Raw genomic sequence first — 27402 nt, forward strand, 5'->3', positions numbered from 1 at the left:
AGTACAGTACCATACAATGGAGCAGAGGCTAATGCTTTCAGCAGGTGACACGGAGCCAAGATGGCTAGTTCTATGGCGAGTTGTGTTCTGACTGCGTGAACTTGAGTAAGCCACCTATCTCAGCTCAGTTTGCACCTCTGCTCCACAGGTTATAATACATATCTCACAAAGGTTTTGGGAAACCCCAGTCAAGGTCAGCACCCTGTTGTCATAGTCATTGTACAAACACATTGCTAGACAGTGCCTGCCACAAAGAGCTTGCAATCTAAACTGTATGGACAGAAACAGAATGTCAGACTCCTCCCTAGTTTCTGTTTCAGTGGCTGGCAGCTTTGTCTTTTTCCAATCCAACATCAGAAAGCAAGAAAATGCGGAATGTGTTTCTTATAGTTACACAAATCTATTATTTTTTTGCAAGGATTAAACAAGATGTGGCCACACAGCTGCTCTCACTTAAACAGTTAGTTGGACTCATCATTAATGTAAAACGTCCAATGTTATTATTTTTTTTGCAGATGGAGGCACTCACCATCGTCGCTCAGTGCTCCCCAGCCTGTGATGATAGCGTCAGAATTATATGGGAAAATCTGAGATGGATCTGGCAGACAGACGCGATGTACAACATTCGTAAAATCAACTCCTTTCGAGAGTTTCACGACAGCTATATCATAGTTGTGTGCTGGATAACGGTACTTTTCATGGACAATAATAGCTTTGACAAAGCGTTTCATTCTTGAAGGTCTTAAAAGAGTTCCAAAGGTAACTGTCCATATACGTGGGTTATTTGCTCTGGAAAAGATGAAAGAACTTTGTAGATATATTTAAGCCATGGAGATAAAGGTCTCTAGACTTGGTCCAGTGTATGTAGCTCAAAACCTCACCCATACTTCCTTACAAAATCCTTGGAAGATCTTGGTGGAATGGGGAATTGTCAGGGCCGGATCTAGGATTTTTGCCGCCCCAAGCGGCGGGAGAAAAAAAAAAGCTGCAATTGGCAGCACTTCGGCGGCAGCTCTAACCCGCCGCTTCCGCTGTTCGGCAGTAATTCGGTGGCGAGTCCTTCTGTCTGGGAGGGACTGAGGGACTTGCCGCCGAAGAGCCGGATGTGCTGCCCCTTTCTGTTGGCCGCCCCAAGCACCTGCTTGCTGCACTGGTGCCTGGAGCCGGCCCTGGGAATTGTGCCTACACCATCCCATCTGCATTACTCACTGGCCAAATCATAAATGTGGCCAGGTAGCTTCCCAATACACAAAGCAAATACAGTTCACTACAGCAGGTAACCAGAGGTGTTTCCCTTGCTGTTTGCTGACCCTTAATCTATTCCAGTTTTTATACTGCCACACCCTTTAGAAGCAATCAGTCTTCACTAACTCCTTGGCTATCCAAAAAAGGAGTGATGGGACCATCAAATTCTAACCTCTGCTCCAGGGAACAACTCACAGCACTGCTCATAGAAGGAAAGGGGTCAGGTGACCTAATGGCTCAAAAAACATGTCTATTTGGGCCAAGCTGTGACAGCACAAAGTCATTCCTCTTGCTCTACCTGACCTTAGGCAGAGCAGCTTCCTTTGGAGCATCTTTCAGAGCCTTTTCCTCAGGAACTATTTTCTCAAGCTTCAAAAAGAATGGCCACAGCTCTCTGCCTGAAACGCTGCAACTTTACTACGGCCCTTCCGGGGCTTGGCAATGGTTCTGAATGGAGCATCATTTGATGTGCAGGTCAGTACGTACCACATCTTACTGCAGCCTCTTTCAGAGCTGGGAACTTACTTTCTAAAGCAGTGAGCTGCAGACAGAAGCCACGTGTTGCTGATCAGCGTTGCACCGCAACGGTGGATGTTGTTCTGCCGTAAACTCGCTTGCCACGGCCAATCCCCAAGCTCTGCAGAAGCCAACCCTCCGACTACTCTTTCTGATGTTGATGATGATTTTGATTTTGCTGATCTATTCTGTCGTAACCCGCAGACTGTCAAAATGGGGAGAGAGAACATAAGTCATTTCTCAATGTACTAATTGTGCCTATTGATGCCTCTAGGCTCATGTACAAAATGTACCGTAAGATAACATGCAATTAGACCCTGTAATGACATAATGTCAAACTCAAAACACTCCCTGATATGGAGGCTGTCCACACCCACCCTTTCAAGTAAAAGTCTGAGAGAACAGATGAAACTTGTGGAGAGCCATGAAGTTCAACAGCTCAATTGCATGACTAAGAGAAGTGAATTCTAGAGTCAAGAGCTTTTCACCCTGCACCCCGCTTCCAGGGATTGTCCATTTGAATGTCGCAGCCAGGGCCGGCTTCAGGCACCAGCTCAGCAAGCAGGGGCTAGGGGCAGCCAACGGAGAGTGGCGGCACATCCGGCTCTTCAGCGGCGGGTCCCTCAGTCCCTCTTGGAGCAAAGGACCTGCTGCCGAATTGCCGCCAAAGACTGAAGCAGCGGCGGTAGAGCTGCTGCAGATCGCAATCGCGGATTTTTTTTTATTTTTTGCGTGCTGCTTGGGGCAGCAAAAACCCTGGAGCCGGCCCTGGTCACAGCTGGTCTTAGTTCCTGGGATAAAGCACCTCTCTAAGACAGGTGGGACCCACACCATGTAGTATTTTACAGAAAAAGCAGCACCCTGAATTTCAGCCAGACATGACTTGGAAGACAGTGCAATATATGGAGCGTGTATGCAATGCTCTCTCAGTGAAACGCTGCTATAGAAGCTGGCAGCTGCGATTTGCACCAGCTGAAGTTTCCAAATGGTCCTTGAGTGTAGCCCCAAGTTGCACTAATCCAAGCCAGAAGTGACAAAGGCATGGACAACCATAGCGAGGTGTGCATCTGACAGGAAAGGTGACAAGCTCTTTGCCGAAGGGAAGACAAAGACAAGATTCTTGGCTTCTGCTACTACCTGGAAATCCAGGAGTAGCTGATGATCTGTCAGGCGTAAGGCCCTGAGCTGCCCCTGCTCAGTACTCCTGACACCCTAATGAGCCAGCGAGGCTGCCTGGTGAACTGCCCTGCCTGACTGGCTGAGACAGCCAGAAGGCCGGTTCTTAACCCTAGCAGCAGCAGTAGCTTGCTGGCTGCTTAACACACATGTCCACAGACTCTCTGCCCCCCTGCGCTCATCTCTCCAAGCCCTGGTCCTGCTCTGCTCTTCAACAGCTCCAGCCCAGATCCTGACCAGCCTTGTTTCCATCCTGTCCCAGCCTTGCTCCTGCCTTCCCTGACTCCTGGTAATCTGGTTCCGATCCTCGGCTCTGACTCCTGACTCCAACTCTGCCTCAACTTTTGGCTCTGTCATTTGGACTCTGACTTCAGTTCCAATCCCCAGCTCTGACTCCGACCCTGTCTCGACCCCAGACTCTGGAATTCGGCCTCCAACCGCTAGGCCTGACTCCTGCTCTGACTGCTAGGCCTGACTGCCTATGACCTGGTCTCCTGACAGTTTGAGCAGCCCAAATTCTAAAACAGGGGAACTAGGCTGACAAGGGGTCCAGAGCAGTGGCTAGTACAGAACCCTCCTGGCCAATCTTTCCCTGCTCCCATTTCTGCTGTGTCCGCAGTTGTTCCCCACTGACCAATGCAGAGTGGGGCTCATTATTAGCCGGCTGACTGGAGAAGCTCTGGCCTGGGCATTCCCACTCCTAGAGAAAGCAAGCCCACTCCTGGGCCAGCTTGAAGACGTCATTCATGCCATCGCCACGATCTTTGAGCGTAGAGCCAAGACCACCCTTCGGACGCCACGGCAGCGACCTCAGCACGTTGCTAAGTATGCCCCAGAGTTCCACTGCTTGGTAGCAGAGGCTGAATGGAACGAGGCCGCGCGGTATTATCATTTCTGCTTCAGTCTAAATGATGACATCAAAGATGAGCTCACACGAGTGGACTCCCCACCCATTCTGGATGTCCTGATTAACTCAGCATAAAGATTGACAACTGCCTGATGGAACGCAGCCAAGAAAGAAGTTCAGCTTCCCAGCTCCTGCCAGTCCTCCTGTCTCCAGCCCATCAAGCTTCAGTGCTTTTCCTACAGCCCGAACCCATGCAGCTCAACAGAGAAAATGAAGCATCGAGCATTGGGACTATGCCTGTACTGTGGAAGACCAGGGCACTTCACATCGGGCTGCCCTGCTAAGGTCCACTCTGCACCCTGGTCAGGGAATGCCAAGCCTCCAGGAGGGAGTCTGGGTGGGCGTGGCACTCTCTGCCTCTTATTGGTACCCAGCATCCGTACCTATCTGCTGATAGGTTGACAATAACCAGGTGTGTACTGACACATCTGCAACTCCCTCTGAAAGCCCGCACCCCTCCATCTCCAATGTCCACCTGGAGGCACTGGTGGATTCTGATGCCTCTGGTAACTCCATGGATCAGGACTTTGTATGAGTACATCAGATCCGCACCCAACACAAGGACACTCTAGACTTGGTAGAATCTATTGATGGCTCACTCATTTCATCAGGCCCAGTTACCCCCCAGACCACACCCCTGCAGGTGGTGACTCTTCAGGGTCACCAAGAAACCCTTCAGTTTGGACTTATCTGAGCACCACATTTTCCAGTTGTTCTCAGCATGCCCTGGACACTTCTTATGATCCATGCATTCATTGGCAGGCGGGCACAATACTGTTCGGCGCCCCACATTGCCAACAATTCTGTCCCTGGAATCCAAATATGGGGACCATAGACTGGGAGCCTTCCTCGAGATTCCAAGTCTGAACAGGTTAATCCCCAGGGAGTCTTGTTATCCACTGCAGTCCAGTCTGCTGCCTCCATGTTACCACTTAAATATAAGGATTTTGCTGATATTTTCGAGAAACAGAATGCAGATGCTCTGTCACTCCATTGCAGCTATAACTGTCCCATCAACTTTCTGCCCACTCCAATCCCCTTTGTCTGCATCTGCTTCCTTTCGGAGCCAGAACTTCAGGCTCTCCATGACTACCTCCAGGAATATCTACAAATGTGATTTATCCATCCTTCCATGTCTCCAGCTGGGGCTCCAATTTTCTTTGTGAAGAAAAAAGATGGATCAATAAGGTCTTGTGTTGACTATCGGGTTTTAAACAGAGTCACAATTTGAAATCAATGTCCTCTCCCTCTCATTAATGTGCTTTTACAAAAGACTCCGCTCTGCAAAGGTTTTTACTAAGCTGGACCTTCACGGGGCCTATAACTTTGTCCCAAATAGAGAGGGAGATGAGTGGAAGACCTCCTTCCATATGTGGTACAGACACTGAATGCCTGGTCATGCCATTCGGCCTGTGCAATGCCGCAGAAACATTTCAGTACTTCGTAAAGAATATCTTCAGAGATGTGTTAGACTGCCATGTTGTCATTGATCAGGACGACATACTCATCTTTTCTGACAATCAGGCTTCTCACGATCAGCATGTCCATGGCATCCTAGACTTTGCCAATGCCATCTATATGCAAAGCCCAAAAAATGCAAGTTTGACCAGGATACAATAGAATTCTTTGGTTACATTATCTCCTCTGAGGGAATAACCAGGGACCCATGCAAGGTGACCGTCACCTCTGACTGTGCTGCACCAAAGGACACCAGTGGGGTCCAGTGGTTCCTAGGCTGTGCTAACTTCTACCGGTGATTCATTGAGGGATTTTCCAGCCTAGTTGCTCCTCTGACCACCTCTCTGTGAAAAGGAGTCCAGTTCACCCAGTCCTTGGAAACCCACGTAGTACAGAGAGGAAAATGGTGTTTCTACTGGAAGTGGCCAGGTTTCTTGTCCAAGTGCTCACAGCCCATAAAAACCTGGAATAGCTTCAAGCAACCAGATACTTCAACCAACAACAGATCCACTGGTCCCTCTTCTTCATCCAGTTTGACTTCATAGTTGCCTATTGCCCAAGAGTCAGAAATGGGAAGGCTGACGCTCTGTCCCATAAGGCTGAGTACCTGGAACAGGTGAGAAGACTCCCTCTGTGATTCTAAAGGCATCCAGCTTCATCAATGGCACAGCAGACAACAGTGTAATGGAGTCAGATCAGATCAGATCCGCCAGACTCTGGAGAATGTTGACACCTCATTCAGGCAAGCCCCCCGCAGGGTGGGAGGCTCAGGCAAGCCCCGGGTGGTGTCCCGTTTCCCCTTTGGGAAGTATGGTCATCCTAGTAAAACCAGAAGGAATTGGGAAGATGCATCCCCCATGAATGTGCAAGGCTCTGTGTAAAGTGCAAGGTCAACTTCATTCAAGAGAAAAAGAGGAAGCTTTCTAAAGGGCCAGAAAAATGATTAGTCTATTTATTAAAACAATCAGGGAATCGCCAAGCATGCCGTGCTTTCACTTACAGTCCCTGAAGAGGGTTTCAGCTCTCTCGGGCCTCATATCTGAAATAAACAAACAAACAGTGAGTTCAGCACAGCCAGGGGTTTTTAACTTATGAATGCAGCTCAGATTAGGCCCAGCCCATAGTAAAGGGTGGGGTGGAGCTGAACTGCTACAGAGGAATCACTTGGAGGTGGAAAATTTTCTGCTGTGCACCCATTATTATATCCCCTGATGGGGTACAGCTTGGTCTCTCTCTAAGCAGCCAGCCATCTCCTAGGGACCAGAGCACAGGGTCTGAAATTCTGCCTGGGCACTTCAGAAGGCTCCGTATGCTCTCCCCCACCACACTCTGCAGCAGCATAAGGGTCAGACACAATCTGGCCCTGAGACTGTGAGCTCTTCAGGGCAGGTACCACAGCGCAGCTCCCCAGTGGGTGTAGTTTGTCAGCATTGGCTCTGACTTCAGTGGAGCTAAGACAACCTGCACCACCTGAGGATCTGCTCCCACAGCTTCTTATTTGGACTGGGAGGTGCCTGGTACACTTTTGGAGGCTGAAATAAATAAATAAAATTAATGCTAATAATTTGGTGTGTCACGGTGGGGCATTGATGGCACTGTTGAAATATCCTCCTACCCCAATTCATTACACCATATCTATAGTGTGATTCAGCACTCACTGAAGTCTGCGTAAAGGTTGTCAGTGATCTTAATGGGCACAGGGTCAGGCACACAAACATCAATATTGTCCCCTGGCTACAACACCCACTTTCTAACCAAAGCCCCGTTCCTGGTTACTAGCAGGCGAGTGGAAAAACTCACCTGTTCAATAACATTTTGAAGTTCTCCAGTGACTCTTGAACAGCAACCAACGCCTACGTATCACCCAATACCTATCCTCAGCCACGTGCCTCTCCTCTGCCTTCTCTACCTTCACCTACATATCACCCGATACCTATCCTCATCCACATCTCTCTCCTCTGCCTTCTCTACCTTCACCTACGTATCACCCAATACCTATCCTCATCCACGTGCCTCTCCTCTGCCTTCTCTACCGTCACCTTGGTATCACCCAATACCTGTCCTCAGCCACGTGCCTCTCCTCTGCCTTCTCTACCGTCACCTTGGTATCACCCAATACCTATCCTCATCCACGTGCCTCTCCTCTGTCTTCTCTACCGTCACCTGCATATCACCCAATACCTATCCTCATCCACATCCCGCTACTCTACCTTCTCTACTGTCACCTGGGTATCACTCAATACCTATCCCTATCCACATCCCGCTCCTCTGCCTTCTCTACCATCACCTGCATATCACTTGATGCCTATCCTCATCCACGTGCCTCTCCTCTGTCTTCTCTACCGTCACCTGCATATCACCCGATACCTAGCCTCATCCACATCTCTCTCCTCTGCCTTCTCTACCATCACCTGCGTATCACTCGATTCCCATCCCTATTCACGTCCCGCTCCTCTTCCTTCTCTACCGTCACCTGGGTATCACCCGATACCTGTCCTTATCCACGTCCCTCTCCTCTGCCTTCTCTACCTTCACCTAGGTATCACCCAATATCTATTCTCATCCACGTCCCTCTCTTCTGCCTTCTCCACCGTCACTTAGGTATCACCCGATACTTATCCTCATCCACGCCCCCCTCCTCTGCCTTCTCCACTGTTAACTGGGTATCACCCAATACCTATCCTCATCCACGTCCCTCTCCTCTGCCTTCTCTACCGTCACCTGGGTATCACCCGATACTTATCCTCATCCATGTCCCGCTCCTCTGCCTTCTCTTTACCTTACTATATCTGGGTCCTGATCAAAAACCAACAGCAATCAGTGGGGATCTTTCTACTGAATTCAATGGGGTTTGGATCACACTGCTTGTCTGTTGTGTTAATATCAGTGACATTCTGGTTGTGGGCTTGACACTCCTTTCTATCTGTTCAGTGAATTCAGTTTGTTTGCAGTCAGCAATTACTGCACCTGGGCTAATTAATTTCCTTATATTAAGTAAAAAAAAAGTATGTTATGATACAAAAACCAAAACCGTCCTGTCCACACACACGTCTTAAGATTCCCTGAGCATTAGCAGAGGGAAGGACAATGTTGAAGGTATAGAGTGCTGTCATTATGCAGCTGCTGTGTTACTTTGTAGGGATGGGGAAAATTTTTTGACTGACTTTAAACCATGATTCACTGTTCTTCATTATAATGGAAGATTATTGGCATAATAAAGGTAGATGAATTTTGATCAGTGATCAAATGGCCAGTTGTGGGCTCCAATCACAGTATAAGTGCTCACTCCTGTACATACTCCACTCTGAAGGATAAATCCCTAACTAAGCTCGGAAGGGTTTAATTTTAACGTTATGGATTTTGAGGGATAACGTTGATGTTTATTTCCACAATATAGTCATTCAAAATTTACTGATTTAAAGTACTGACGGCCAGATTTTCAGAAGTGCTTAGTCCCCAGCTGCTCCCACTGAAAACGTTTGATGGGTTACCCAATGAGAAGAATGGGAGTATTCAATTCTTACTGATTTCTAGACAGATGCAATGAACAGCAAAAAAGTGGACCTCTTCTCTACAAATGAAAGATATAAGATGTTTTCAGCATTCCCTCTTTGTTAATTTCAAATAGTGACAAATTTCAAATAGTGACTTCTTTTTCTTTTTGCCACTCTTGGGATGGAGGGACATCTAACTATTAAAAGCTTAAGTACAAAGCCTGCAATTAATTACCATCACTTACATTAGGTTGCAAAACCAATGAGGGAGACAAAAGGATCAGCCAGTTTGTTCCAACAAGTGCCAGAAGCAATTCAGTTGGTATGTTTTCACCGATCTGTCTCTCTCATCTGTACTGCTAAGCAGCTGTCTCTCTCTCTCTCTCTACTTCCCCTTCTAGCACCTGATAGTTGCCTAGGTTATTTATGTCGGAAGTGGCACATACCTTATACTGGGCCAAATTCAGCTGTGACTTATACTGTTGCCTTCAGTGGGGTTGCATGGATGTAACTGAAAGGAGAATTTGGCCACTTACGTTTTGCCTTCCGGGGAAGGTGTAAAGGTCTATAAGGAACCTAATGTATGTTCTCTCTGTCTGTACAGCTTCATTTTTAGCATGTTTTACAAGTATTCCATATAATCTAAGTCTGTGCAGATCATGCAAAGTCACGTTCACCCTCCACTGGGGAAGGCAGCAAAGTACACGAACATATGCCCTAGGATGGGAGTAATACTTTTTTGCAGGGGGCAGCCAGGGATCTGCCAGCAGCACAGTGGCCCGGCCCATGCTCCCTACACTGAGGGCTGGGAGTGAAGTGGCATAAGAAACACTGTAGGAGCTCATCCCTACCAAAGGTCCCTTTAGGACTGGTAAAGGGACTCCTCATGTGACCAGATCAGCTGGCATCAGGACTGCTTTGAGCCACTGGAGTGAAACAAAACAGGCTCTGCATTGCAGGGAATTGGGGCTTAGGGCAAAATTTTTAAACTTGGGTTTATAAAGTTAGGTGACAAAGGCCAAGCCTTTCAAAACTAGGGGCCTAAAATTAGAGCGTCTGTGAGGATTCAGGAGCCTTAAACACATGGAATAATTTTCACAAGTGATGAGCATGAGCAGCACCCATAAAAAAAAAAAATCAATGGGAGCTGCTGGGCACTCGGCACTTACTGGTGTGCTTCCACATGGATTTAGGTGTCTTGGCTTTATGAATAATTTGAAAAGTTTGGCCTTAGTTTTTTCCCCTTCTTTGTGTTTTTTTTTAATGTATTTTGGGTGAAGTTAGGGCACTAAAAGGAACTGGATGGATAGCCTCACAAAGTGAATCCACAGCATCATCAGCATGCCTCAGCCCTGCCTCTAAGGGGTGCTTATTTATTCCATAATCTCGTTGGTCAGGCTAGCAATTAGTGCCAACTGTGATGTTCTTCTTGGGCCAAGGCCAAACCGCCATCTCCTAATATCTCCGAATCGACATGGCTACAACACCACTGTGTACAGTAACTCCTCACTTAAAGTCGTCCCGGTTAACGTTGTTTCATTGTTACGTTGCTGATCAATTAGGGAACATGCTCGTTCAAAGTTGCACAATGCTCCCTTATAAGGTTGTTTGGCAGCCACCTGTTTTGTCCACTGCTTGCAGAAAGAGCAGCCTGGTGGAGGGAGCTGGTGGGGGCTTCGAACCAGGGTGGACCAGTAGCCCCCCTCTCAGCTCCCCACTCCCCTAAGTTCCCTGTGCAGCAGCCGCCCAGCAGGCTATTAATCGTCGGCAGTTCAGCTGTCCCTCCCCACACTGCCATGTGCTGCTCCTTGGAGCCTTCTGCTTGCTGTGCAGGGGAAGAGGGGTGCTAATGTCAGGGTGTCCCTCTCCCTCCTGCTCCTGCCCCCTGCTTACCCCATCTCCATAGAGTGGGGTGGGGGGCGGAACATGACAGGGCTCAGGACGGAGAGAGCTTGCTGGCAGTAGCTGCTATCTCAACTTGCTGATCTACTCAAAAAGGCAATGTACTTAGAGTGATGTCAGCGTACTTAACGGGGAAATGCGCATCTCTCGCTCTCACACACACAGGGTATGTGTCTCTGTCTGCCATGCTGTCTCCTCTCCCTCCATTTGTGCTGCCTTGTAGAGTGTGAGGCTACATTAACAACAATGTGTTGTTGAGTGCTCAGCCGAGTGCTAGTTCACCATTTAGCAGTAAGGCATTCCCTGGGAAATATCCCACCCTCTGACTCCTCCACCTCAACCAAGCTTCACAATCATCATTGCTGTGTATAGTATTAAATTGTTTGTTTAAAACTTATACTGTGTGTGTGCGCGCACGTGTGTGTGTATAGAGAGAGAGAGAGAGAGAGAGAGACTTTTGTCTGGTGAAAAAAATTTCCCTGGAACCTAACACCCTCCTCCCCCCTCATTTACATTAATTCTTATGGGGAAATTGGATTTGCATAACATCATTTCGCTTAAAGTCACATTTTTCAGGAACATAACTACAACGTTAAGTGAGGAGTTACTGTAGTTATAAGCAACCTATTGACCTGATAGATTCTATAACAATGGATTAACCATGTATTGAAATAGCTAATAATCATTAAACCACCCATAATAAGTAGTTTATAATTGCATCTGTTCCAGACTGAGATATTTTTGGAACAAGTTGATAAATTAAATAGTGATAAGTCACCAGGACTAGATGGTATTCATCCAAAAGTTCTGAAGGAACTCAAATTCTGTACCAGATGACTGGAGGATAGCTAATGTGACATCAATTTAAAAAAAACCAACAACTCCAGAAGCAATCCTGGCAATTACAGGCCAGTAAGCCTAACTTCAGTACCAGGCAAATTGGCTGAAATATAGTAAAGAACAGAATTATCAGACATATAGATTAACATGATTTGCAGGAGAAGAGTCAACTTGGCTTTTGTAAAGGGAAATCATGCCTCACCAATCTATTAGAATTCTCTGAGGGGGTCAACAAGCATGTGGACAAGAGCAATCCAGGGAATATAATGTACTTGGACTTTCAGAAAGCCTTTGACATGTGATTTTTCAGAATGGGGATGTATGTTCCACTTTTCTCCTCCAGGTTGTGGTCACTTGTATCCAAGTGGAAATACGCAGGCTGCCAAATACACTATTTGAGACACAACCCAATGAAGCAATCCGCAAAAATCCAGGTCAGATACTCATCTGCATGGCAATGAAGGAGGCTCCAATCAGGACGAGTGAGAACATCTATCTCCTAGATGCTGGTCTCTGTGCTTGTAAAGCGTCTAGCAAGTTTTGGATGGTAGATAAATAAATAAAAATAATAGATGTTTCTTCTTATATGAAATCAATTTGTGACTCATGTTGTTCATGGTCAAAACCTCTGACTCTGGGACAGATGAGAATATGTTCTTCTTACTTTGGTGTGGTGGCGCCAACGATCTTGCAGCTAGTTTCTTTTTTCCCAGACAGAAGCAAATAGCTAACTTTGCACTTGGCAAGGCCTGCAAGCTGGCAGAGAGGGGGAAATGGGTTGGCAATTGCCTTCCTTTTTGGTCCCCTTGCTGGAGCGGGGAGGGGATCAGGCTGTGAATTGCTTCCCCCTTCTAATCCTGCTGATGGAGAAAGGATGGGAGGAAGGGAAAGAAATTAGGCCATGTATGCTTTCTCTTCTGGTACCAATTCTGTAAAGGAAGAAGAAATTGGGCCATGATTCACATCCCTCTCCACAGCAAGTGTCAGTAGAAGAATGAATCTATTATCTCCAGTGTTTCTAAGGCACCTATCACTGCTATACCTCAGCACCAGAGTTAGGCCACAAGTTACATCTTCCCTTCCTGCTGCCTTACTTGTTATTGGGACTTACGTTGCTTTCTCTTCTGGGAGAACTTGTATTGTGAGCTACCGAGGCCTACCTGAGGTCCACAAAAGAATACGGGCTTGACTGGCTTCCAGCCAGGGGCGGCCCTAGGCACCAGCAAAACAAGCTGGTGCCTAGGGCGGCAAAATCTAGGGGGTGGCAAAAGGCTGGGGCCCCAGCTCCTACCGCTGCGAGCCGAGGAGCGGCCCGTCCCCTGCCGCTGGGGGGGGGGGGCGGCAGGCTGGGCCGGCGGACCTGCCGCAGTCATGCCTGCGGGAGGTCCACCGGAGCCCCGGGACGACTGGACCTGCCGCAGGCATGACTGCGGAGGGGGCGCTCGTCCCGCGGCTCGGCTGGACCTCCCGCAGGCAAGCCTGCGGCCGCGCAAGCGGAGCCGCCGGACCCGCGAACCGTCCGCAGCCGCGGGAGGTCCAGCCGAGCCATGCGGGACCAGCGGACCCTCCGCAGTCATGCCCGCGGGAGGTCCGCTGCTCCCGCGGCTCCGGGGCGCCTCCCGCGCATGACTGCTTGGGGCGGCCAAAAAGGTAGAGCCGCCCCTGCTTCCAGCTGCATCTGTAGAAAAAGGCATAGTACCGAGAAGAGACAGGAAGCTTTGGAATATTTCCCAGGACCTCACAGAAGCGGATGAGAGATTCCAGACATCTCTGTATTTTCTACCGTGTCTGGTGTATGAAGATACCATTATCTTTCTGCTGCAGAAATATTAAATACAATTACAAATTATTAAGTATAACTGTAGTATCTTCAGTATATTATCCAGCAAAACTAATGTATTTCTGCAGATTTCTCTGTCCACGAAAGCTTATGCTCAAATAAATTTGTTAGTCTCTAAAGTGCCACAAGTACTCCTGTTCTTTTTCCTTTCCAGTGTGTAATGAGGAGACAAAATGTAGACACTTGGTGTATTCATCCCTTTTTTCAGCTTTGCAAAATTCCTATTTCCCGACTTGCTTGGTACAAGGTGGTTTTTGTTTTAAATGGACTAGTAAAATATCATCAGTCTTCCCAACATATCTGTCTCCACCACTCTGGTATGGGTGGGCAAACAAAATGTTGTGCATGAGCTGATGAATTTTCACACCAGCTTTGCAAAGCTGCCCTTGATCACAGCTGCCAGATAACAGATGGTGCACCAGACTCCTAGGTAGTTTGTTCCAGCTGCTCCCCAGCATCACTACTTTTGAACCAAGAACAAGTTGAGACATGGTGTTGAACAACAAGTTGATTAGATACTAGGAGGAAGGTTTACTCATTCTCCCTATCGGAACCTCCTAGTTTGCCATGCAAATGAGTACCTGACCTAGATTTTCAATAAGGGTTCAACCAGTTAGTGATGCTTTTTTATATATTATGGCACAAACCCACAGGCTTTTGATAAATGACATACAGTGAAAAGGTCTATGCTGGCTTTAAGAGGCCATTAAGAATATGCTTAGGAATACCCTTATGTTTTGTAAGGACCACAAGAAACAAGATGGAATGAGGCAGAAGTTGGTAAGGATACCTCAGAACCTGGACAAAAGCTTGGTGCCCTCAGAATTTATGTGTCCTTTTTGTTCTAAAGGTTGATGCTGGATAGGGCACTTTGTGTTACGTGTTGTTCCGAATAGAGTTAGGCCTGAACTGCAAACCAGAGATCCTCTTCGGCACTCCTGGATACCCCAGAGTTCAGTGGAAGGATTTCACTTCTGTCTGTTGCAAGGATAATGCCAAAACATGGCATTCTGGATCTCGGTGCATACGTTCCAGATCACTCAGGTCCCTACAAGGCACAGGGATACTCAAGTCTGGAGGGCTTGGATAAGTCCATCAGTAACTCTAAAGTAATACTATAAATGTGACCATTGTCAGGATTGTTAGAAGTAGAACTGCTTAAAATTGATTTACTTGCCAAGGCGTGGATCCCAAATGGAATCTCTTATCATTCTTTCCCAGAAAGAGCAGGGTATTGTTTTATGTTTACACTGTCTTTGTATGGAGTATTAGAACTATGCTGTCAAGCTCAGTGGTTTGAGCAGTGGCATGCTGAACTCAGGGTTGTGAGTTCAAGCCTTGAGGGGGCCATGTAGGGATCTGGGGCAAAAATCTGTATGGGGATTGGTCCTGCTCTGAGCAGGGTGTTGGACTAGGTGACCTCCTGAGGTCCCTTCCAAACCTGATATTCTATGATTACCGTTTTACACTCAGATCAGGGTAGACAAGAAAAAGCAACTCAAAGATTATCCGCAGTACTTCTCAGTCCTATACATAATCAGATAACTTTATAAAACCTATTCTGAGAAGTCATCTTACTATAATTGAGTATTTAATGAACAATCTGATTCCATTTAACTAGTGAGTTACTGTAAGCAATTATAGTATCTTAACAGTCCTGGCCTTGATGCATCTGTCAGTTAGAAAAACAAAGCTTTTGCATCATTTTATCTAATTCCCATCATTTACTAGGTTCTGATTACATTCAGCTGATCAGGCAACTAGTGTGTTTTCCCCTCTGCTGTTCCTGAAGTGTGAGAACTCCCTATCAAAATTCACAGAGCCAGCACCCTGCGCTCGTCTAAAATCCCTCCTTAGAACCTACCTCTGCCTTAAACAGGGCTGGTCTTACCATGAGGCGAACAGAGGCGGCAGCCTCAGGCGACAGACTGTGTGTGTGTGTGGGGGGGGGGGTGCCATTAGGACCCAGAGTGGATAAAATTGTGTCTGCTGCTGGTGCATATGTATTCTCTCTGTTCTAGATGCACAGAGATGGTGGAGTGCTGTGCTGGAGGAAGGAGAGCACAAGAGACATAACAGGGAGGCAGGAGAAAAGGTGAGAGGGAATAACAGAAAGCAGAAGGATCTGCAGGGAGAGAGAGAGGGGAGAAGCCTCTTATGTACCTTTCGAGCACCCTCAAGAGCCTGGGCTGATTAACACCAGCTTCTCAGGGAGCTTCCTGTTTCCTGCTGCTTCCCTGAACCCACTTGAGGAGAACCGGCAGTCAACTGAAGTAGTAGGAGCCAGTTAGGGCCTTGAGACACTGATATCTTCCCTCACTCAGGCTCTGCTACCAGCCTGCTTATCTGTCCCCTTCAACTGAGTGTTGAGAGCCACTATAGCTGGCACAGAACAGCAGTCATGAGGGAAAGAAGAAAATGCCCCTCTGGGGCAGCATTCAGAAAAAGAAAGAAAGCAAAGGAAGCTTTTCTATCTAAGCAGGAAGGAGCTCTCCTGAGATGCATAGACACAAATGTTCACAGTGAGCCTTCCAGCCCCAGCGAGGATGTGAGTGGTGAGGAGATGCCTGATCTTCCAGTTAGTCAGAGTGCAGGTGACCTGCCAGCTACTGCAGCATCCATATCTCCATCTCAAATGGATGTAACCATGCACATTCCTGAAGAAAAGTGTAGATCAGAGAAGAGTGTGGTGGAGGTGCAAGAAACAGCTGCTGCTGAGTTTAGTTTCTTAAGTCTAGATGATCCAGGACTGTGGACCCACTTGAGCAGTAGTCTGAGGGACTTCCTTGTACTGCATGTCCCATGCAGTTCTCATTCATTGGACTTGGTGGTCAGTGATGCAGCATCAGCTTCTAGTGAGGCTGCTGAATTTTTTAATGTAATTCAAAGCATCTATGTATTTTTCTCTGCATCAACTCATCGATGGCAAATTTTGAAGCAACATCTGGGAACATCCTCTCTGACACTGAAACCACTGAGTGCCACATGATGGGAAAGTCGAGTGGAGGCGATAAAGCCTATCAAACACCAAATTGGGAAGATAGATGATGCCATAGTTGCCATTATGGAGGATAATACTATGACAGGATCTGTTCGTGGGAGAACAGTGGCAGAGGGAAATGGAATCACCAGAAACATACATAACTTAAAATTTCTGTGTGGCTTAGTGTTGTGGCATGACATACTGTTTGAAATACATGTTGTAAGCAACAGACTCCAAGGTGTTGACCTTGATAAGTCTGGAGCAATGGAACAACTGGACAAAGTAAAGTCACATCTACTGTCTTACCGGTCAGATGAGGGATTTCAAAACGTTCTGAAGAGTGCACAGAAGTTGGCAGAGGAACTTCACACCAAAGCTATTTTCCCACCCATTCAAGAATACAAGAGTCACCGAAGAAGACGACATTTTGATTACGAGGCACGGGATAATCCCATAAGAGACCCCAAACAACAATTCAAAGTTGAATTCTTTAACCAGGTGCTAGATTGTGCAATACAGTCAGTTGAAGAACGTTTCATGCAGCTCAAGGAACACAGTAGTATATTTGGGATGTTGTATGATATTCCAAAACTCCTCATTATACCTGAAGAAGACCTACACCAGCAATGCAGGGCACTAGAGACAGTGTGGACATGTATTGACATGTGCGATATTGATGCGAGTTATTTAGGTGATGAACTGAACGCCCTTTCAAGATACATTTCAGCAGTATCAACTCCAAAGGCTGTTCTGGAATAGATGTGCACAAATAAGATGACCACCCTCTTTCCAAATGCTTTTGTTGCTCTGCGCATACTTCTAACACTTCCTGTAACAGTTGCCAGTGGAGAATGCAGCTTCTCCAAGCTGAAGTTAATAAAAACACATCTGTGCTCTGCAATGACACAGGAGAAGCTGGTCAGCCTTGCAACCATCTCAATAGAGCATGAGCTGGCCCAGACTGTGGATCTTCAGCAGGAAGCAGTTCAAATCTTTGCAACCAAGGAGGCAAGGAAAGCCCCACTTTGATTATTCAAACAGATAAAAATGCCAGTGTTTACTAAGCAGACAAGAAAAGTTACATCTGCTGTTCAGACATTTGAAAGTTAAGTGTTACTTAACATTTTTGAACAAGGCATTTTAAGTTGTTAGTTCTCCTTTATTGGGGTAGGTAGCAGAGCAGCACCATGAGAGGAGGAGAACAGGAAGAATGCAGAATGCAAAACTTTCAAAGTTTTGGCCCAAGCAAGGGGACATGGGGGCATCATTTGAGCTCCACGCCTCAGGTGCCAAAATGTTGTCAGCTGGCCCTGGCCTTAAACCTGCAAATGACTCCTTCCTGCCGTCAGTTAGGCTGGCAGCCTCCTGCAACTGCAGAGACCATTGTGACTTTTAATTTATGCAAATCTCTCTCTCTCTCCTGTTACCTTGTCCTCCCTCATCCCGTTCCACCACCATCTGTCTCATTGTTCACCTGCTGCATATGGTTGAAATCCTAGATGGTGAGTTTTCTGGGTCAGGGACTTTGGGTGGTTTTTTTTAATATACATTCTAGCACAATGTAGCCGTGATCACTGAATGGGATCTGTAGGCATTGCTGGAATATGAACAATAAATAATAATACAAAGCAGAACTTTTGCTACAAAGCTCATTGCCTGGGGGTGATCTGTCTGATTTTTAACCAGTGGACTCTTCCATTTCTCCACATCACAGGTTACAAATGGAGTGTTCCTGAGGAAACACTTGGCATGAGCCAGCTCACATTTGGGTCTTACTCCATTCCTGCAGGGCAGTCCATACAAGAGCTGAGAGAAGGAAGGAGAGGCAGCTTGCAGTCATCTGTGACTGGGAGAAACCCTGGATCTGGCAACCATGGAGTCAGATCAAATGCTCCTGCAGTCAGCACTGATCTTGAAATTTCAACATATCTGTCTAGCCTGCACTTATCTGCATCAGATAGTCTAAATACACTGTTACGGAAAACCAGGGTAATACAACGCCCAGGTGTGTATTATATCATCTCGTGGGTGGAGCAAGAGGAAAGCCTGCAATCCTGGAAGGTGCAGGTATTTACTTCTTTCTGTCCAGCTATTTACCTTGGGATAGTTTAAGACAACCCCCGCCTCCAAAGGAAGAGAGAATAAGTGAAGCTCTCCTGATTCATATGCAAAACAAAGGCCGTAAGTCTGCATGAAAGTTCCCTAACTGGACAGCTGCACACAGAGGGAGCAAGATGAGGTAGGGAATTGATCCTAAAAGTGACAGTTTGTAACATTTACCATACCAAAATTATAGTGCTGAAACTTTTAAAATAAATGGAAACATTCACTGTGTTTGATGGGGGAAATGATGGTAAACTCACACCAAAAAAAAAAAAAAACCCAGAAAGGAGGTCAGGAAGGATGTTTTAGAGCCTGACACGTCCACAGTGACACAGCTGGAATGTGTTTTCAGATGCTCCCACAGTGTCAAGTTTGTAAGGTTAAGGGAAGAAGCAAAGAGCCCTTGTAGCCAAGGAGCTCGCTTACTTGTGTTGCTGCCTGCTGCAGTTCAGCAGTATCGACTAGGGCTGCCCATTCCCACAGCTACCAGCATTGCCCAAGGGGTGAAATTCATCCTCCTTGTGCAGAAAAGGCCAGTGCAAAGCATATGGCCCACTGCTAAGAAGGCTTAAGGGCACACAGGCTTTATGCTAGCCCCAGGCACAGGGATGACTTTCACCCAGAGTTCCACTGAGAACAGATATACAAAGGAAACAACTCACATTTACAATGCAAAATGTGCATTATACAAAGAAAGGCAAAGCACAAAGAACAAACCAAGAGCAAAACAGAGCCATGAGACACTTACCTGAGATGGTAGAAGATGCAAGATCTATTCGCACAGGCCCAGAATATTTACTTAGTTTCTTCTGTAGGACACTATCGATTTTTCCCAGAAATGCTGCTTTGTTATCAGTGGCAGAGAAAAGGAACGTGAGCACAACCTGTGCCACCACTCCGCCAGGGTCGGGGCTGCAAACCAACAAAAGAGAGGTATGTGACTTATCTGCTTCTCTCTTCCTACACTTCCTGGTTTTTCATTCGATCCTACAGTGATTTCAGATTAATTTAAGGGATTATCTGGATTGCCATAGGCTGTGTAAAGAGAGAGGGAAGTGTTGAAAAATCTGAGCAGATGCCAGGACATTGTGACTGAGCAGATTTATGCAAGAAAGCTACACCCGAGGAGAAGCGACACTTCCTATGAATGGTTTCAGAGTAGCAGCCGTGTTAGTCTGTATCCGCAAAAAGAACAGGAGTACTTGTGGCACCTTAGAGACTAACACATTTATTTGAGCGTAAGCTTTCGTGGGCTACAGCCTACTTCATCGGATGCATAGAATGGAACATATAAGAAGAGTATAAATATACATACAGAGCTGGTATGGCATCTTCTCTGAATGTATATTTATACTCTTCTTATATGTTCCATTCTATGCATCCGATGAAGTGGGTTTTAGCCCACGAAAGCTTATGCTCAAATAAATTTGTTAGTCTCTAAGGTGCCACAAGTCCTCCTGTTCTTCCTATGAATGGGCAGCCAGGCCAACATTCTTAATCCTGGGTGCCTAGAGATGGGTCACTCATTCTGTACTGGGCACCCAAATAACCTGGTCACCTGCAGCTCCCCTTGATTTCAATGGGTGGAGGCTCCGCAATTCTGAAAACATCGGACAATTAGTGTAGGTGCCAGCACCCTAGATATTGTATTAGGGGCCTAATTTTAGGCACCCAGCTTTGAAAGTTTGGGCCAGAGTAAATAACAGATAAAGGAATCTACAGGCCTTAGCAAAGGGGAAACCTGGGGGGAAGGGGAGTAGCTGACTAAAACCATTCTGCCACTCCAGACTTGGATGGAGATAAAGCTGAATTCAGTCTGCATGGGAATCCTGGAGAGGTGTAGGACTGCAGAAACCACATAGTAATCACTGAAACTCTCCAGTCCTTTTGTCCCATCAGCTGAAGCTGATCATGAGGATAGATTTCATCATTTTTTACGATCAGCTTATGCTGATGATGAGGATGGATTTCATCTTTTTTTACCCATCAGCCGCCCATGGGGGGGGGGGCAAGGATGTTGTTGGTGTTGAGTGCTGCACTCGCGCGTCTGCATGCAGCATTGTAAAAAGATAGGTGTGACATGTAAAAGAGATTCAGATTGTTTTACCTTTCGGTGGGGTGGGGTGGGGGTGGGTGTGTAGCTATTGCCAAGCGGCCCTGACCCACCGCGTGGCAACTGTGTTGACCCCTAGAAGCATTTGAGCCAAGCCAAGAATAATTTTAGGAGGCTGCAGGAACCAGAGATACTGTGTCAGTCCTCCAGTCCATGTCCATTTGATCCATTTGATTTTTACGCTTGCTGACGCACTGCAGTCCGCTGAGTGCTGCTTTTCCTGCTGGCGTCTGTCTTTTGATAACAAATCAGGGGTCCACTTTAGTTACAACTGAAAAGCTCCCCCAACTCCCCCAAAGGGGCTTTTAACAACATAACAGTATCTTTAAGAAGAACGGGTGGATAACTGGTTCCACATACAGACACCCCTATAACTTGCAATGACTATTGCAGTGGTCTTTTGAAGACTGGGAAAAGGCAAGGGGAATGAGTTAATGCTAAAGAACTACAGGTTTAATCCAGCCAACATTTAGAGATGTAATGTAACTTTAATAACGTCAGTGTGCTGCCAGACTAATGCTGTGGCTAGATTTTAGAATGAATAGGATAATTTTGAACTGATCTGTACATGATCTTTGTAAGTGTGGAAACTAGCTCACGGAGTGAGGTACTCAAAACTTAATTCCCCAGGGTATAAACTCATCACTTCAGAGGATTAGGAAGAAACTCCTCCACATATGAACAACGGTGAAGGCTAAATTCACACCAAAGGATCCCATTGAAAGTAGGAAAGTTATACAAGGACTGAATTTGTTCATTATCATTATTTATTTATCACTTTCTCGGCAGCATCAGTTACTCATCATTGCCAGATGCAGAGGACTGACCTACCTACCTCATAGGTCTAATCCAGTATGCTCTTTGTGTATATACTTTCCCATGAGTGCTGACCAAGTAAGAGACGGTGTGTAAAGAGAATATCTCCTTTCCACTCAGCCTCTTCTTCCTACCCAATTCATTAAGTGATGACACAACCCATAGCTGGCGACACCAGTTACTTCACATTGGATTCTGTGCATGAGTTGTGATGTGATAAGTTTTGTGTTTTAGTACCACTGGGGACTCAGATTGCAAGGAGAAGCTGATTGGAAAAGAGAGAGCTTCTGATAATTCTGTGATATCTTGGCCATCACAGTGCCTAGCGTAACGGGGTCCTGGTCCAAGACTAGGGCTCCGAAGTGCTACTTTAATATATATAAATAATTGACAGAAAAGGGAAATACGGATGCAAACAGCTTATGCAGAATTCACCGACTCAGCCTCATGATGACAATCAGCAGCAAGCAGAACACTTCTCAAACCCAAACTGGGTTTTCTTGTTATCTGCTGGTGCTGGACAACGGAGAGACCTGTTACCCCTCAAAAGGCACCAGGCATTTTACAGTCACACGGTCCCTGCCCCAATCTAGACCCCGTAGCTATAAATGTCCTCTCCAGCAGGCTGTTTTGTTTGGCATCAGCCTCAGGGTTATCATCATCATCAAGAGATTATCTTATCTTATCACACGTCACATTGCATTTTCCCTCTTCCTGCCTCACCCCCCACCCCCACTTCCTGTGCTGCACCGAATAGAAATGATGGTCAGTTCTTGCAGGCACACCTCTCCAGTCACTGAGATAGGTACAATCAGCTCCTCCTCACGCCCCGGGAAATGCACATTAAAAAATCCAGAGCCAAAGACCTTGAGACAGAAGATGTGTCACCTGTCTTGGTAAGTCATTTGCGTTGCTATGAATTATAATGCACCACAGAGAGGCATGTCACTTCCTGGCCAAATTACAAACGACTGCCCTGCCCCAAAGAACCTACAGGCTAAACAGCTAAACTAGTACTGGAGTTCAATGCGCTGAGGCAGTCTCCTGGATCGAGGCCTGAGGCAGAATGGTAACAAAGACTGGAGATATAAGGAGGGATCCATCCGCAGCAATATGATCATGAAGTAGCTTTGGTTCGTCTTGGGGGTTTTAGTACATATGAGTGAGTGTAATATTGTTACTGTGCGGGCACCTAGACTTTATGGTGCACTTTAAGGAGAGAACTGAAAATGAAAAATAAAATTCTACATTCTAATGAAGGAATAAAGGCTTGACTCTCTTCCTTTCAGTTTCGGACAGCAGTACAAGGCATTCAGTGGTGTGCCTGCAGTATGAGCTAGTGCCTACTACAGACCCCAGCACAACAATGCACCTAGTTTTGGTGTGCAGAAGTTTCACCAATCTTCTCGGTCATGTACAGGCCACAACCAACCAATTCAAATGGTTAGTGGTTAGCAGTGTACATTCCTGCCTTGTTTAACTGAAGATCAAAAGACCATCATGAACTGCGCTTTCAGGATCGACTTTCAGAGGTGTAAGTCGTTATCCCTCCAATTCCTCCAGCAACTCAGATCGTATGCTTGGAAACTCCAGGGCATAGTGATGGTGGACTATCAGCTAGACAGACTGTTCTCCATACTGCCTAAGGCTACAGTCCTGCAGTGAGCTCTGTGTGGCCAGACCCCTGCACCAGCAAAGAGTCCCACTGGAGCCCTCAGCAGGCAACAGCAATCACTGTAGGATTTGTGGGCCCCACAACTGGCTATAGTCTGCACTGGAACAGGATGTTGGGGCAGGATGAACAATCCATTACATCTTCTCCTGGTGACCTCGCTGTAATCTTACATACCTCAGTCTGACAACACGTGACCTGATATATTTTTTTCTTAAAATGGAACTCTGAAATGTCTGGTCTATCTGTTGAAAGAAAGGGAAAAAAAAACTGTTAAAAATACTCAGTGTAAACGGAGTGTGTGTGTTTACAAGGCATTCTGTTATAACAGTATCCAGCTACACGGCTGCTGCCTCCTCATATAATAATTCACAATTTCATAAATTAAAAAACCGAAGCAGGCATTCCGATCATGTAATCTGCCTTCCCATAAAACACAGGCCACAGGACTTCCCAGAACCAATTCCTGATTGGACTAGAGCAGATCTTCTAGAAAAGCATCCAACCTTGATCTAAAAATTCCCAGTGATTGCAACAGCATCCCACTGCTCTCCCCTGGCTCTGAGGTACATGCAAGTCTCTCCTACATCACACCCAGTGCTGCAATCCTCGCAAGCCTAGCCTCCTAAGAACAGTGTGCCATACAGAGTGCCTTTACAAGGACTGACCTGTGCTTACCTGACCCGTAACACGCAAGTGTGGCAAGGCAGCTTCTTCACTTCGCTGGGCTCAACGCTCCCCCTCGGGACAGGGGGCCTGGAATAAATCAGTCCCACTCCAGAGAGTTTTATTCCTTGCTCGGTTTTTATTTTCCAGTGTGTACCGGGGGGCCTCGGGGTAGGCCCAAGCTGTACTCTTCAGCCAAACAAAGAAACAAACTTGGGACACAACAAGGGAATATCTTTCCCTGCTCCTTTTCTGGGGTATCGTCCTATTATGCTGGCCTCTGGGTGCCAGTCCTTAGTTCCGCTGTTCCCTCTAAAGGGAGGAGAGCAGCCTTCCCTCACAGGAGAAGCCTCTTCTCCCTGCTGCAACTTGTGCCTCACCTCTCCTCCTCTCTCACCACAAGACAGAGGTTTTCAAAGTAACAGGCAGCCCTTAGTTGGACTCCCGTGTCCCCAGTTGACCTGAGATAACCCCGTCTCGGCTCTGAGGCAAAAAGGCCTTCAGCATTCTAGGGCTAATAGAACTGCAGCCTACTAATACACACACAAGTGACTGCCCTGAAAGAACAGCCTCTCCAGCTCCCACTGAAATCAGTGGCCAAAGTCCCATTGATTTCATTCAGACGCCCTTCCCACACACAGTGTCCCTGCCTTCCACACCAACCTACTACCCCTTCCTTTTTATTGTCAAACACTACTTACATCGGAGGTTTATTTACACTAACGGAAACAATCCCACAAAATCTGATGTTTGCTGCTGTTTGTCACACATTGCGTCCTACGTTTGGGCCCTGGCAGGTTGAAAGGGGCAGTAGTGTAGGATCGGCCTGAGAGAGAGAGCAGGCATCTTATGATTGTGGCCCGATACACAGTTTGATCAGCATGAGTTCAGGATCGCTGCATTACTCAGAAGTGGCACCGCCAGAGGTTAGCTGTGCAGTGCTGTCGTAGCCATGTTGGTCCCAGGATATCAGAGACACAAAGTGGGTGAGGTAACATTTTTTATTGAACCAACTTTGGTTGGTGAGAGAGGCAAGCTTTCGAGCCACACCGAGCTCTTCTTCAGGTCTGGGAAAGGTATGCCCAGCATCACAGCAAAATGCAAGGTGGAACAGATTGTTTAGCATAAGCAGTTAACACATATTTCAAGGGCCCATTTCGGTGAAGTGGCCTGTTACTGCCCCTCACATCATATGGGGGGAAAGGAAATGGGGGGATAGACAGTTTTTTTTTTGGGGGGGGGGGTTATTAGTGGGTTATAGATGACTAATAGCAATGCATTGGCTGGATGCTGTCAAGTGTTGCTGGGGTAGGGAGCTAGGAATTTAATACCTCCACAAAATGTCAAATCATCTCTTCCTCTGCCAATGAGAAAAGAGAAAAACATCCCCTCCCTGCTGCCAGAGCCCTCAATCTCCTCCGGGCTGTCCAAATCCTAAATCATTCCCCACTCCTTCTGAGTACCCCCAATGCCACGAGTATCTCCTGTGTAGCTATCCAGACCTCCTGGTTCCCACCTAGACCCCTTCTACCATGAATTTATGCACCGTCGTTAGCGAAATCTGCCATCCGCTGTAAACTGAAAACCCAGGGTCAACACAGAATATATCAAATTGGATACAATAAATGGTGCAGGGAAAATTGCATGGATTGCATTACTTGCTTTCATATCAGATTCCATAAACCCTTCCATCCTCAGTCGGTCTGAGGTTGATGCAGAATTCAGCAGTGATGTGATGCACAGACGTTTGGGAGCCTTGCTGCAGAAGTTAGGTCCAGATCCTCAGCTGGTGTAAATCAATACAGCTCCACTGAAGACAAAGAAGCTGTGCTGATTCACGCCAGATGAAGATCAGGTTCAAAGACTTTACACACATCCCCACACGCCTCAGTGTATATGTCTATAACTATAGAGAACTATAGATGTATAGATATTTTCTCTCCGCTTTTGTGCATCTGTTTGCCAGCCATCCACTCCCAGCTGGCAGAATCACTGCTAACTGTACTGAGAAAGCCGCATCAGCCTTTCAGAGAACTTCTACATGTCGATACAGCCAGATATGGAGCCTCATTATCCTTTGTTTTCTTGCCCCTGTTTCTGACAGCTTGAACAACTCATTTGACTTTGGGTAGTTTGGACTCATAACATGCTCAGCTCCACCCTCCACAAGTCCCACGCACACTCCATTCTGGAGCAGTTTCTGAAAACATCAATCAGGAAATCCGTGTCTTGCCAATATAGACAGATTCCATGATAGGGGATGAATCATTGTTTTGCAGCTTACAGAAGAGTCAAACTAGCCCGAATATGAGTCAACCATCAGAAAAAAGTCTTTGTTTTCAAACTAAAAGAGGTCAGGGGATCCAGCCAGACATAACAAGGATGTCCCAGTTCCTTTCCCGGTTATGATAGATACTGAACATTTCAAACCTAAGCAATCAGTATAAGCAAGTAAGCCCAGTACTGGATTTCAGTCTCTTTGTATAATTCCACACTTGAATGTGAAAGGGCATTTTCCCCTCATACTGAGTGTTATCACAATTTTTCCTCTTTTGAGAATTACATCAAGACGTCAGTACTAGTTCTTCTTTCTAATAACTCTGTTAATTCCTCATGAAACACTCCAGAGATGTTAAAGAACATTCCTAAGGAAGCAGGATCTACCAAAGGATGTGGCAAAAGGCTAGAAAACTTTGGGGTGTTTGCCAAAACCCATTGAACTATGTGGGTGAGATTTTCAAAAGCACCCAAATGACTCAGGAGCACAAGTCCTATTGACTTCCAAACATTGGCTCCTATATCTCCAACCAGTGCCAGATATATTTCTTCCACATTCGGGTTCGGAAAGTGCTCTTCTTTTATACCCTATTGGTTCCTTTGGATCTAGAGCTTGTTTTGAGACTTTTTTCCTACTATCACTATAAGATGTAACTAGTCATTTGGTTCAATTGCTTTCTTTATAGCTTTTAAATAGAAAATAATACTAAAATATTAATAATTACCAATAACAAATGTTATGAATTACACATTATAGCGTCCATTTCCCTGTGTACTCTACAGGAGAATATACCCATGTAACATAATTTAATAAAAACAAGTTTAAGAGGGTGATATTTTACAAATACATACAAACAAATGGATCCAATTTATAAGGGGGAGAGAAAGGGATCAGAAGAGAAGGGAATAAAGGCTCCCATAGTGAGAAGGGTGTGTGTTGATGTTGTGCAGTCACCATGGGCTATGGACGGGGCAAAGATCTACAGTGTAGCTGTGCATCATCGTCATACTGATGACAATCTACCCTCTGTTTAGAAATGATTTCCCCAAGGGTGTGTCTGTACTGTAGCTGGGATCATGCTTCCCAACTGCTGGGTAGACATACCCCAAGAGGTTTCATGTCTACGGAAACCTGTTCTTCAGAGACATCACATTTTAAATACCTTATTGCTGACACATGGTTGGCCAACCCCATTGATTGGCTTCCATCTCAGAGAGAAGCTCCAGACATCTCAGCAATGCCTCTTATTTGCAAAGGCATCATACCATGGCTGATGGATCAAAACCTGCTGAGAGGTCTCAGCGTGGAACTGCTCAAGAGCTGTAGCCAGGAGCAGATCATGTGAAGTCTGACAAGTGAGGTCTCCACTCCAAAGCAACGTCTTAAGCCAGGG

At 46.3% G+C, this 27402-nt stretch overlaps 1 protein-coding gene across 1 annotated transcript in view; it reads right to left on the bottom strand.

The window, feature by feature from the left end:
- LOC120406105 (transmembrane protease serine 11C-like) overlaps window positions 1–27402 on the bottom strand; it is a 43171-nt gene that overhangs the window by 5416 nt on the left and 10353 nt on the right. The window contains exons 2-6 of the mRNA XM_039540408.1: window positions 23243–23310; window positions 19213–19376; window positions 6303–6341; window positions 1771–1966; window positions 530–789 (exon numbers count right to left, since the gene is read on the bottom strand). Coding sequence (XP_039396342.1) covers window positions 530–789; window positions 1771–1966; window positions 6303–6341; window positions 19213–19376; window positions 23243–23310 — 727 coding nt within the window. The remainder of the gene's footprint in view (window positions 1–529; window positions 790–1770; window positions 1967–6302; window positions 6342–19212; window positions 19377–23242; window positions 23311–27402) is intronic.

This window comes from Mauremys reevesii, linkage group 5 (genome assembly GCF_016161935.1).
Source record: "Mauremys reevesii isolate NIE-2019 linkage group 5, ASM1616193v1, whole genome shotgun sequence".
Classification (NCBI taxonomy): Eukaryota; Metazoa; Chordata; order Testudines; family Geoemydidae; genus Mauremys; species Mauremys reevesii.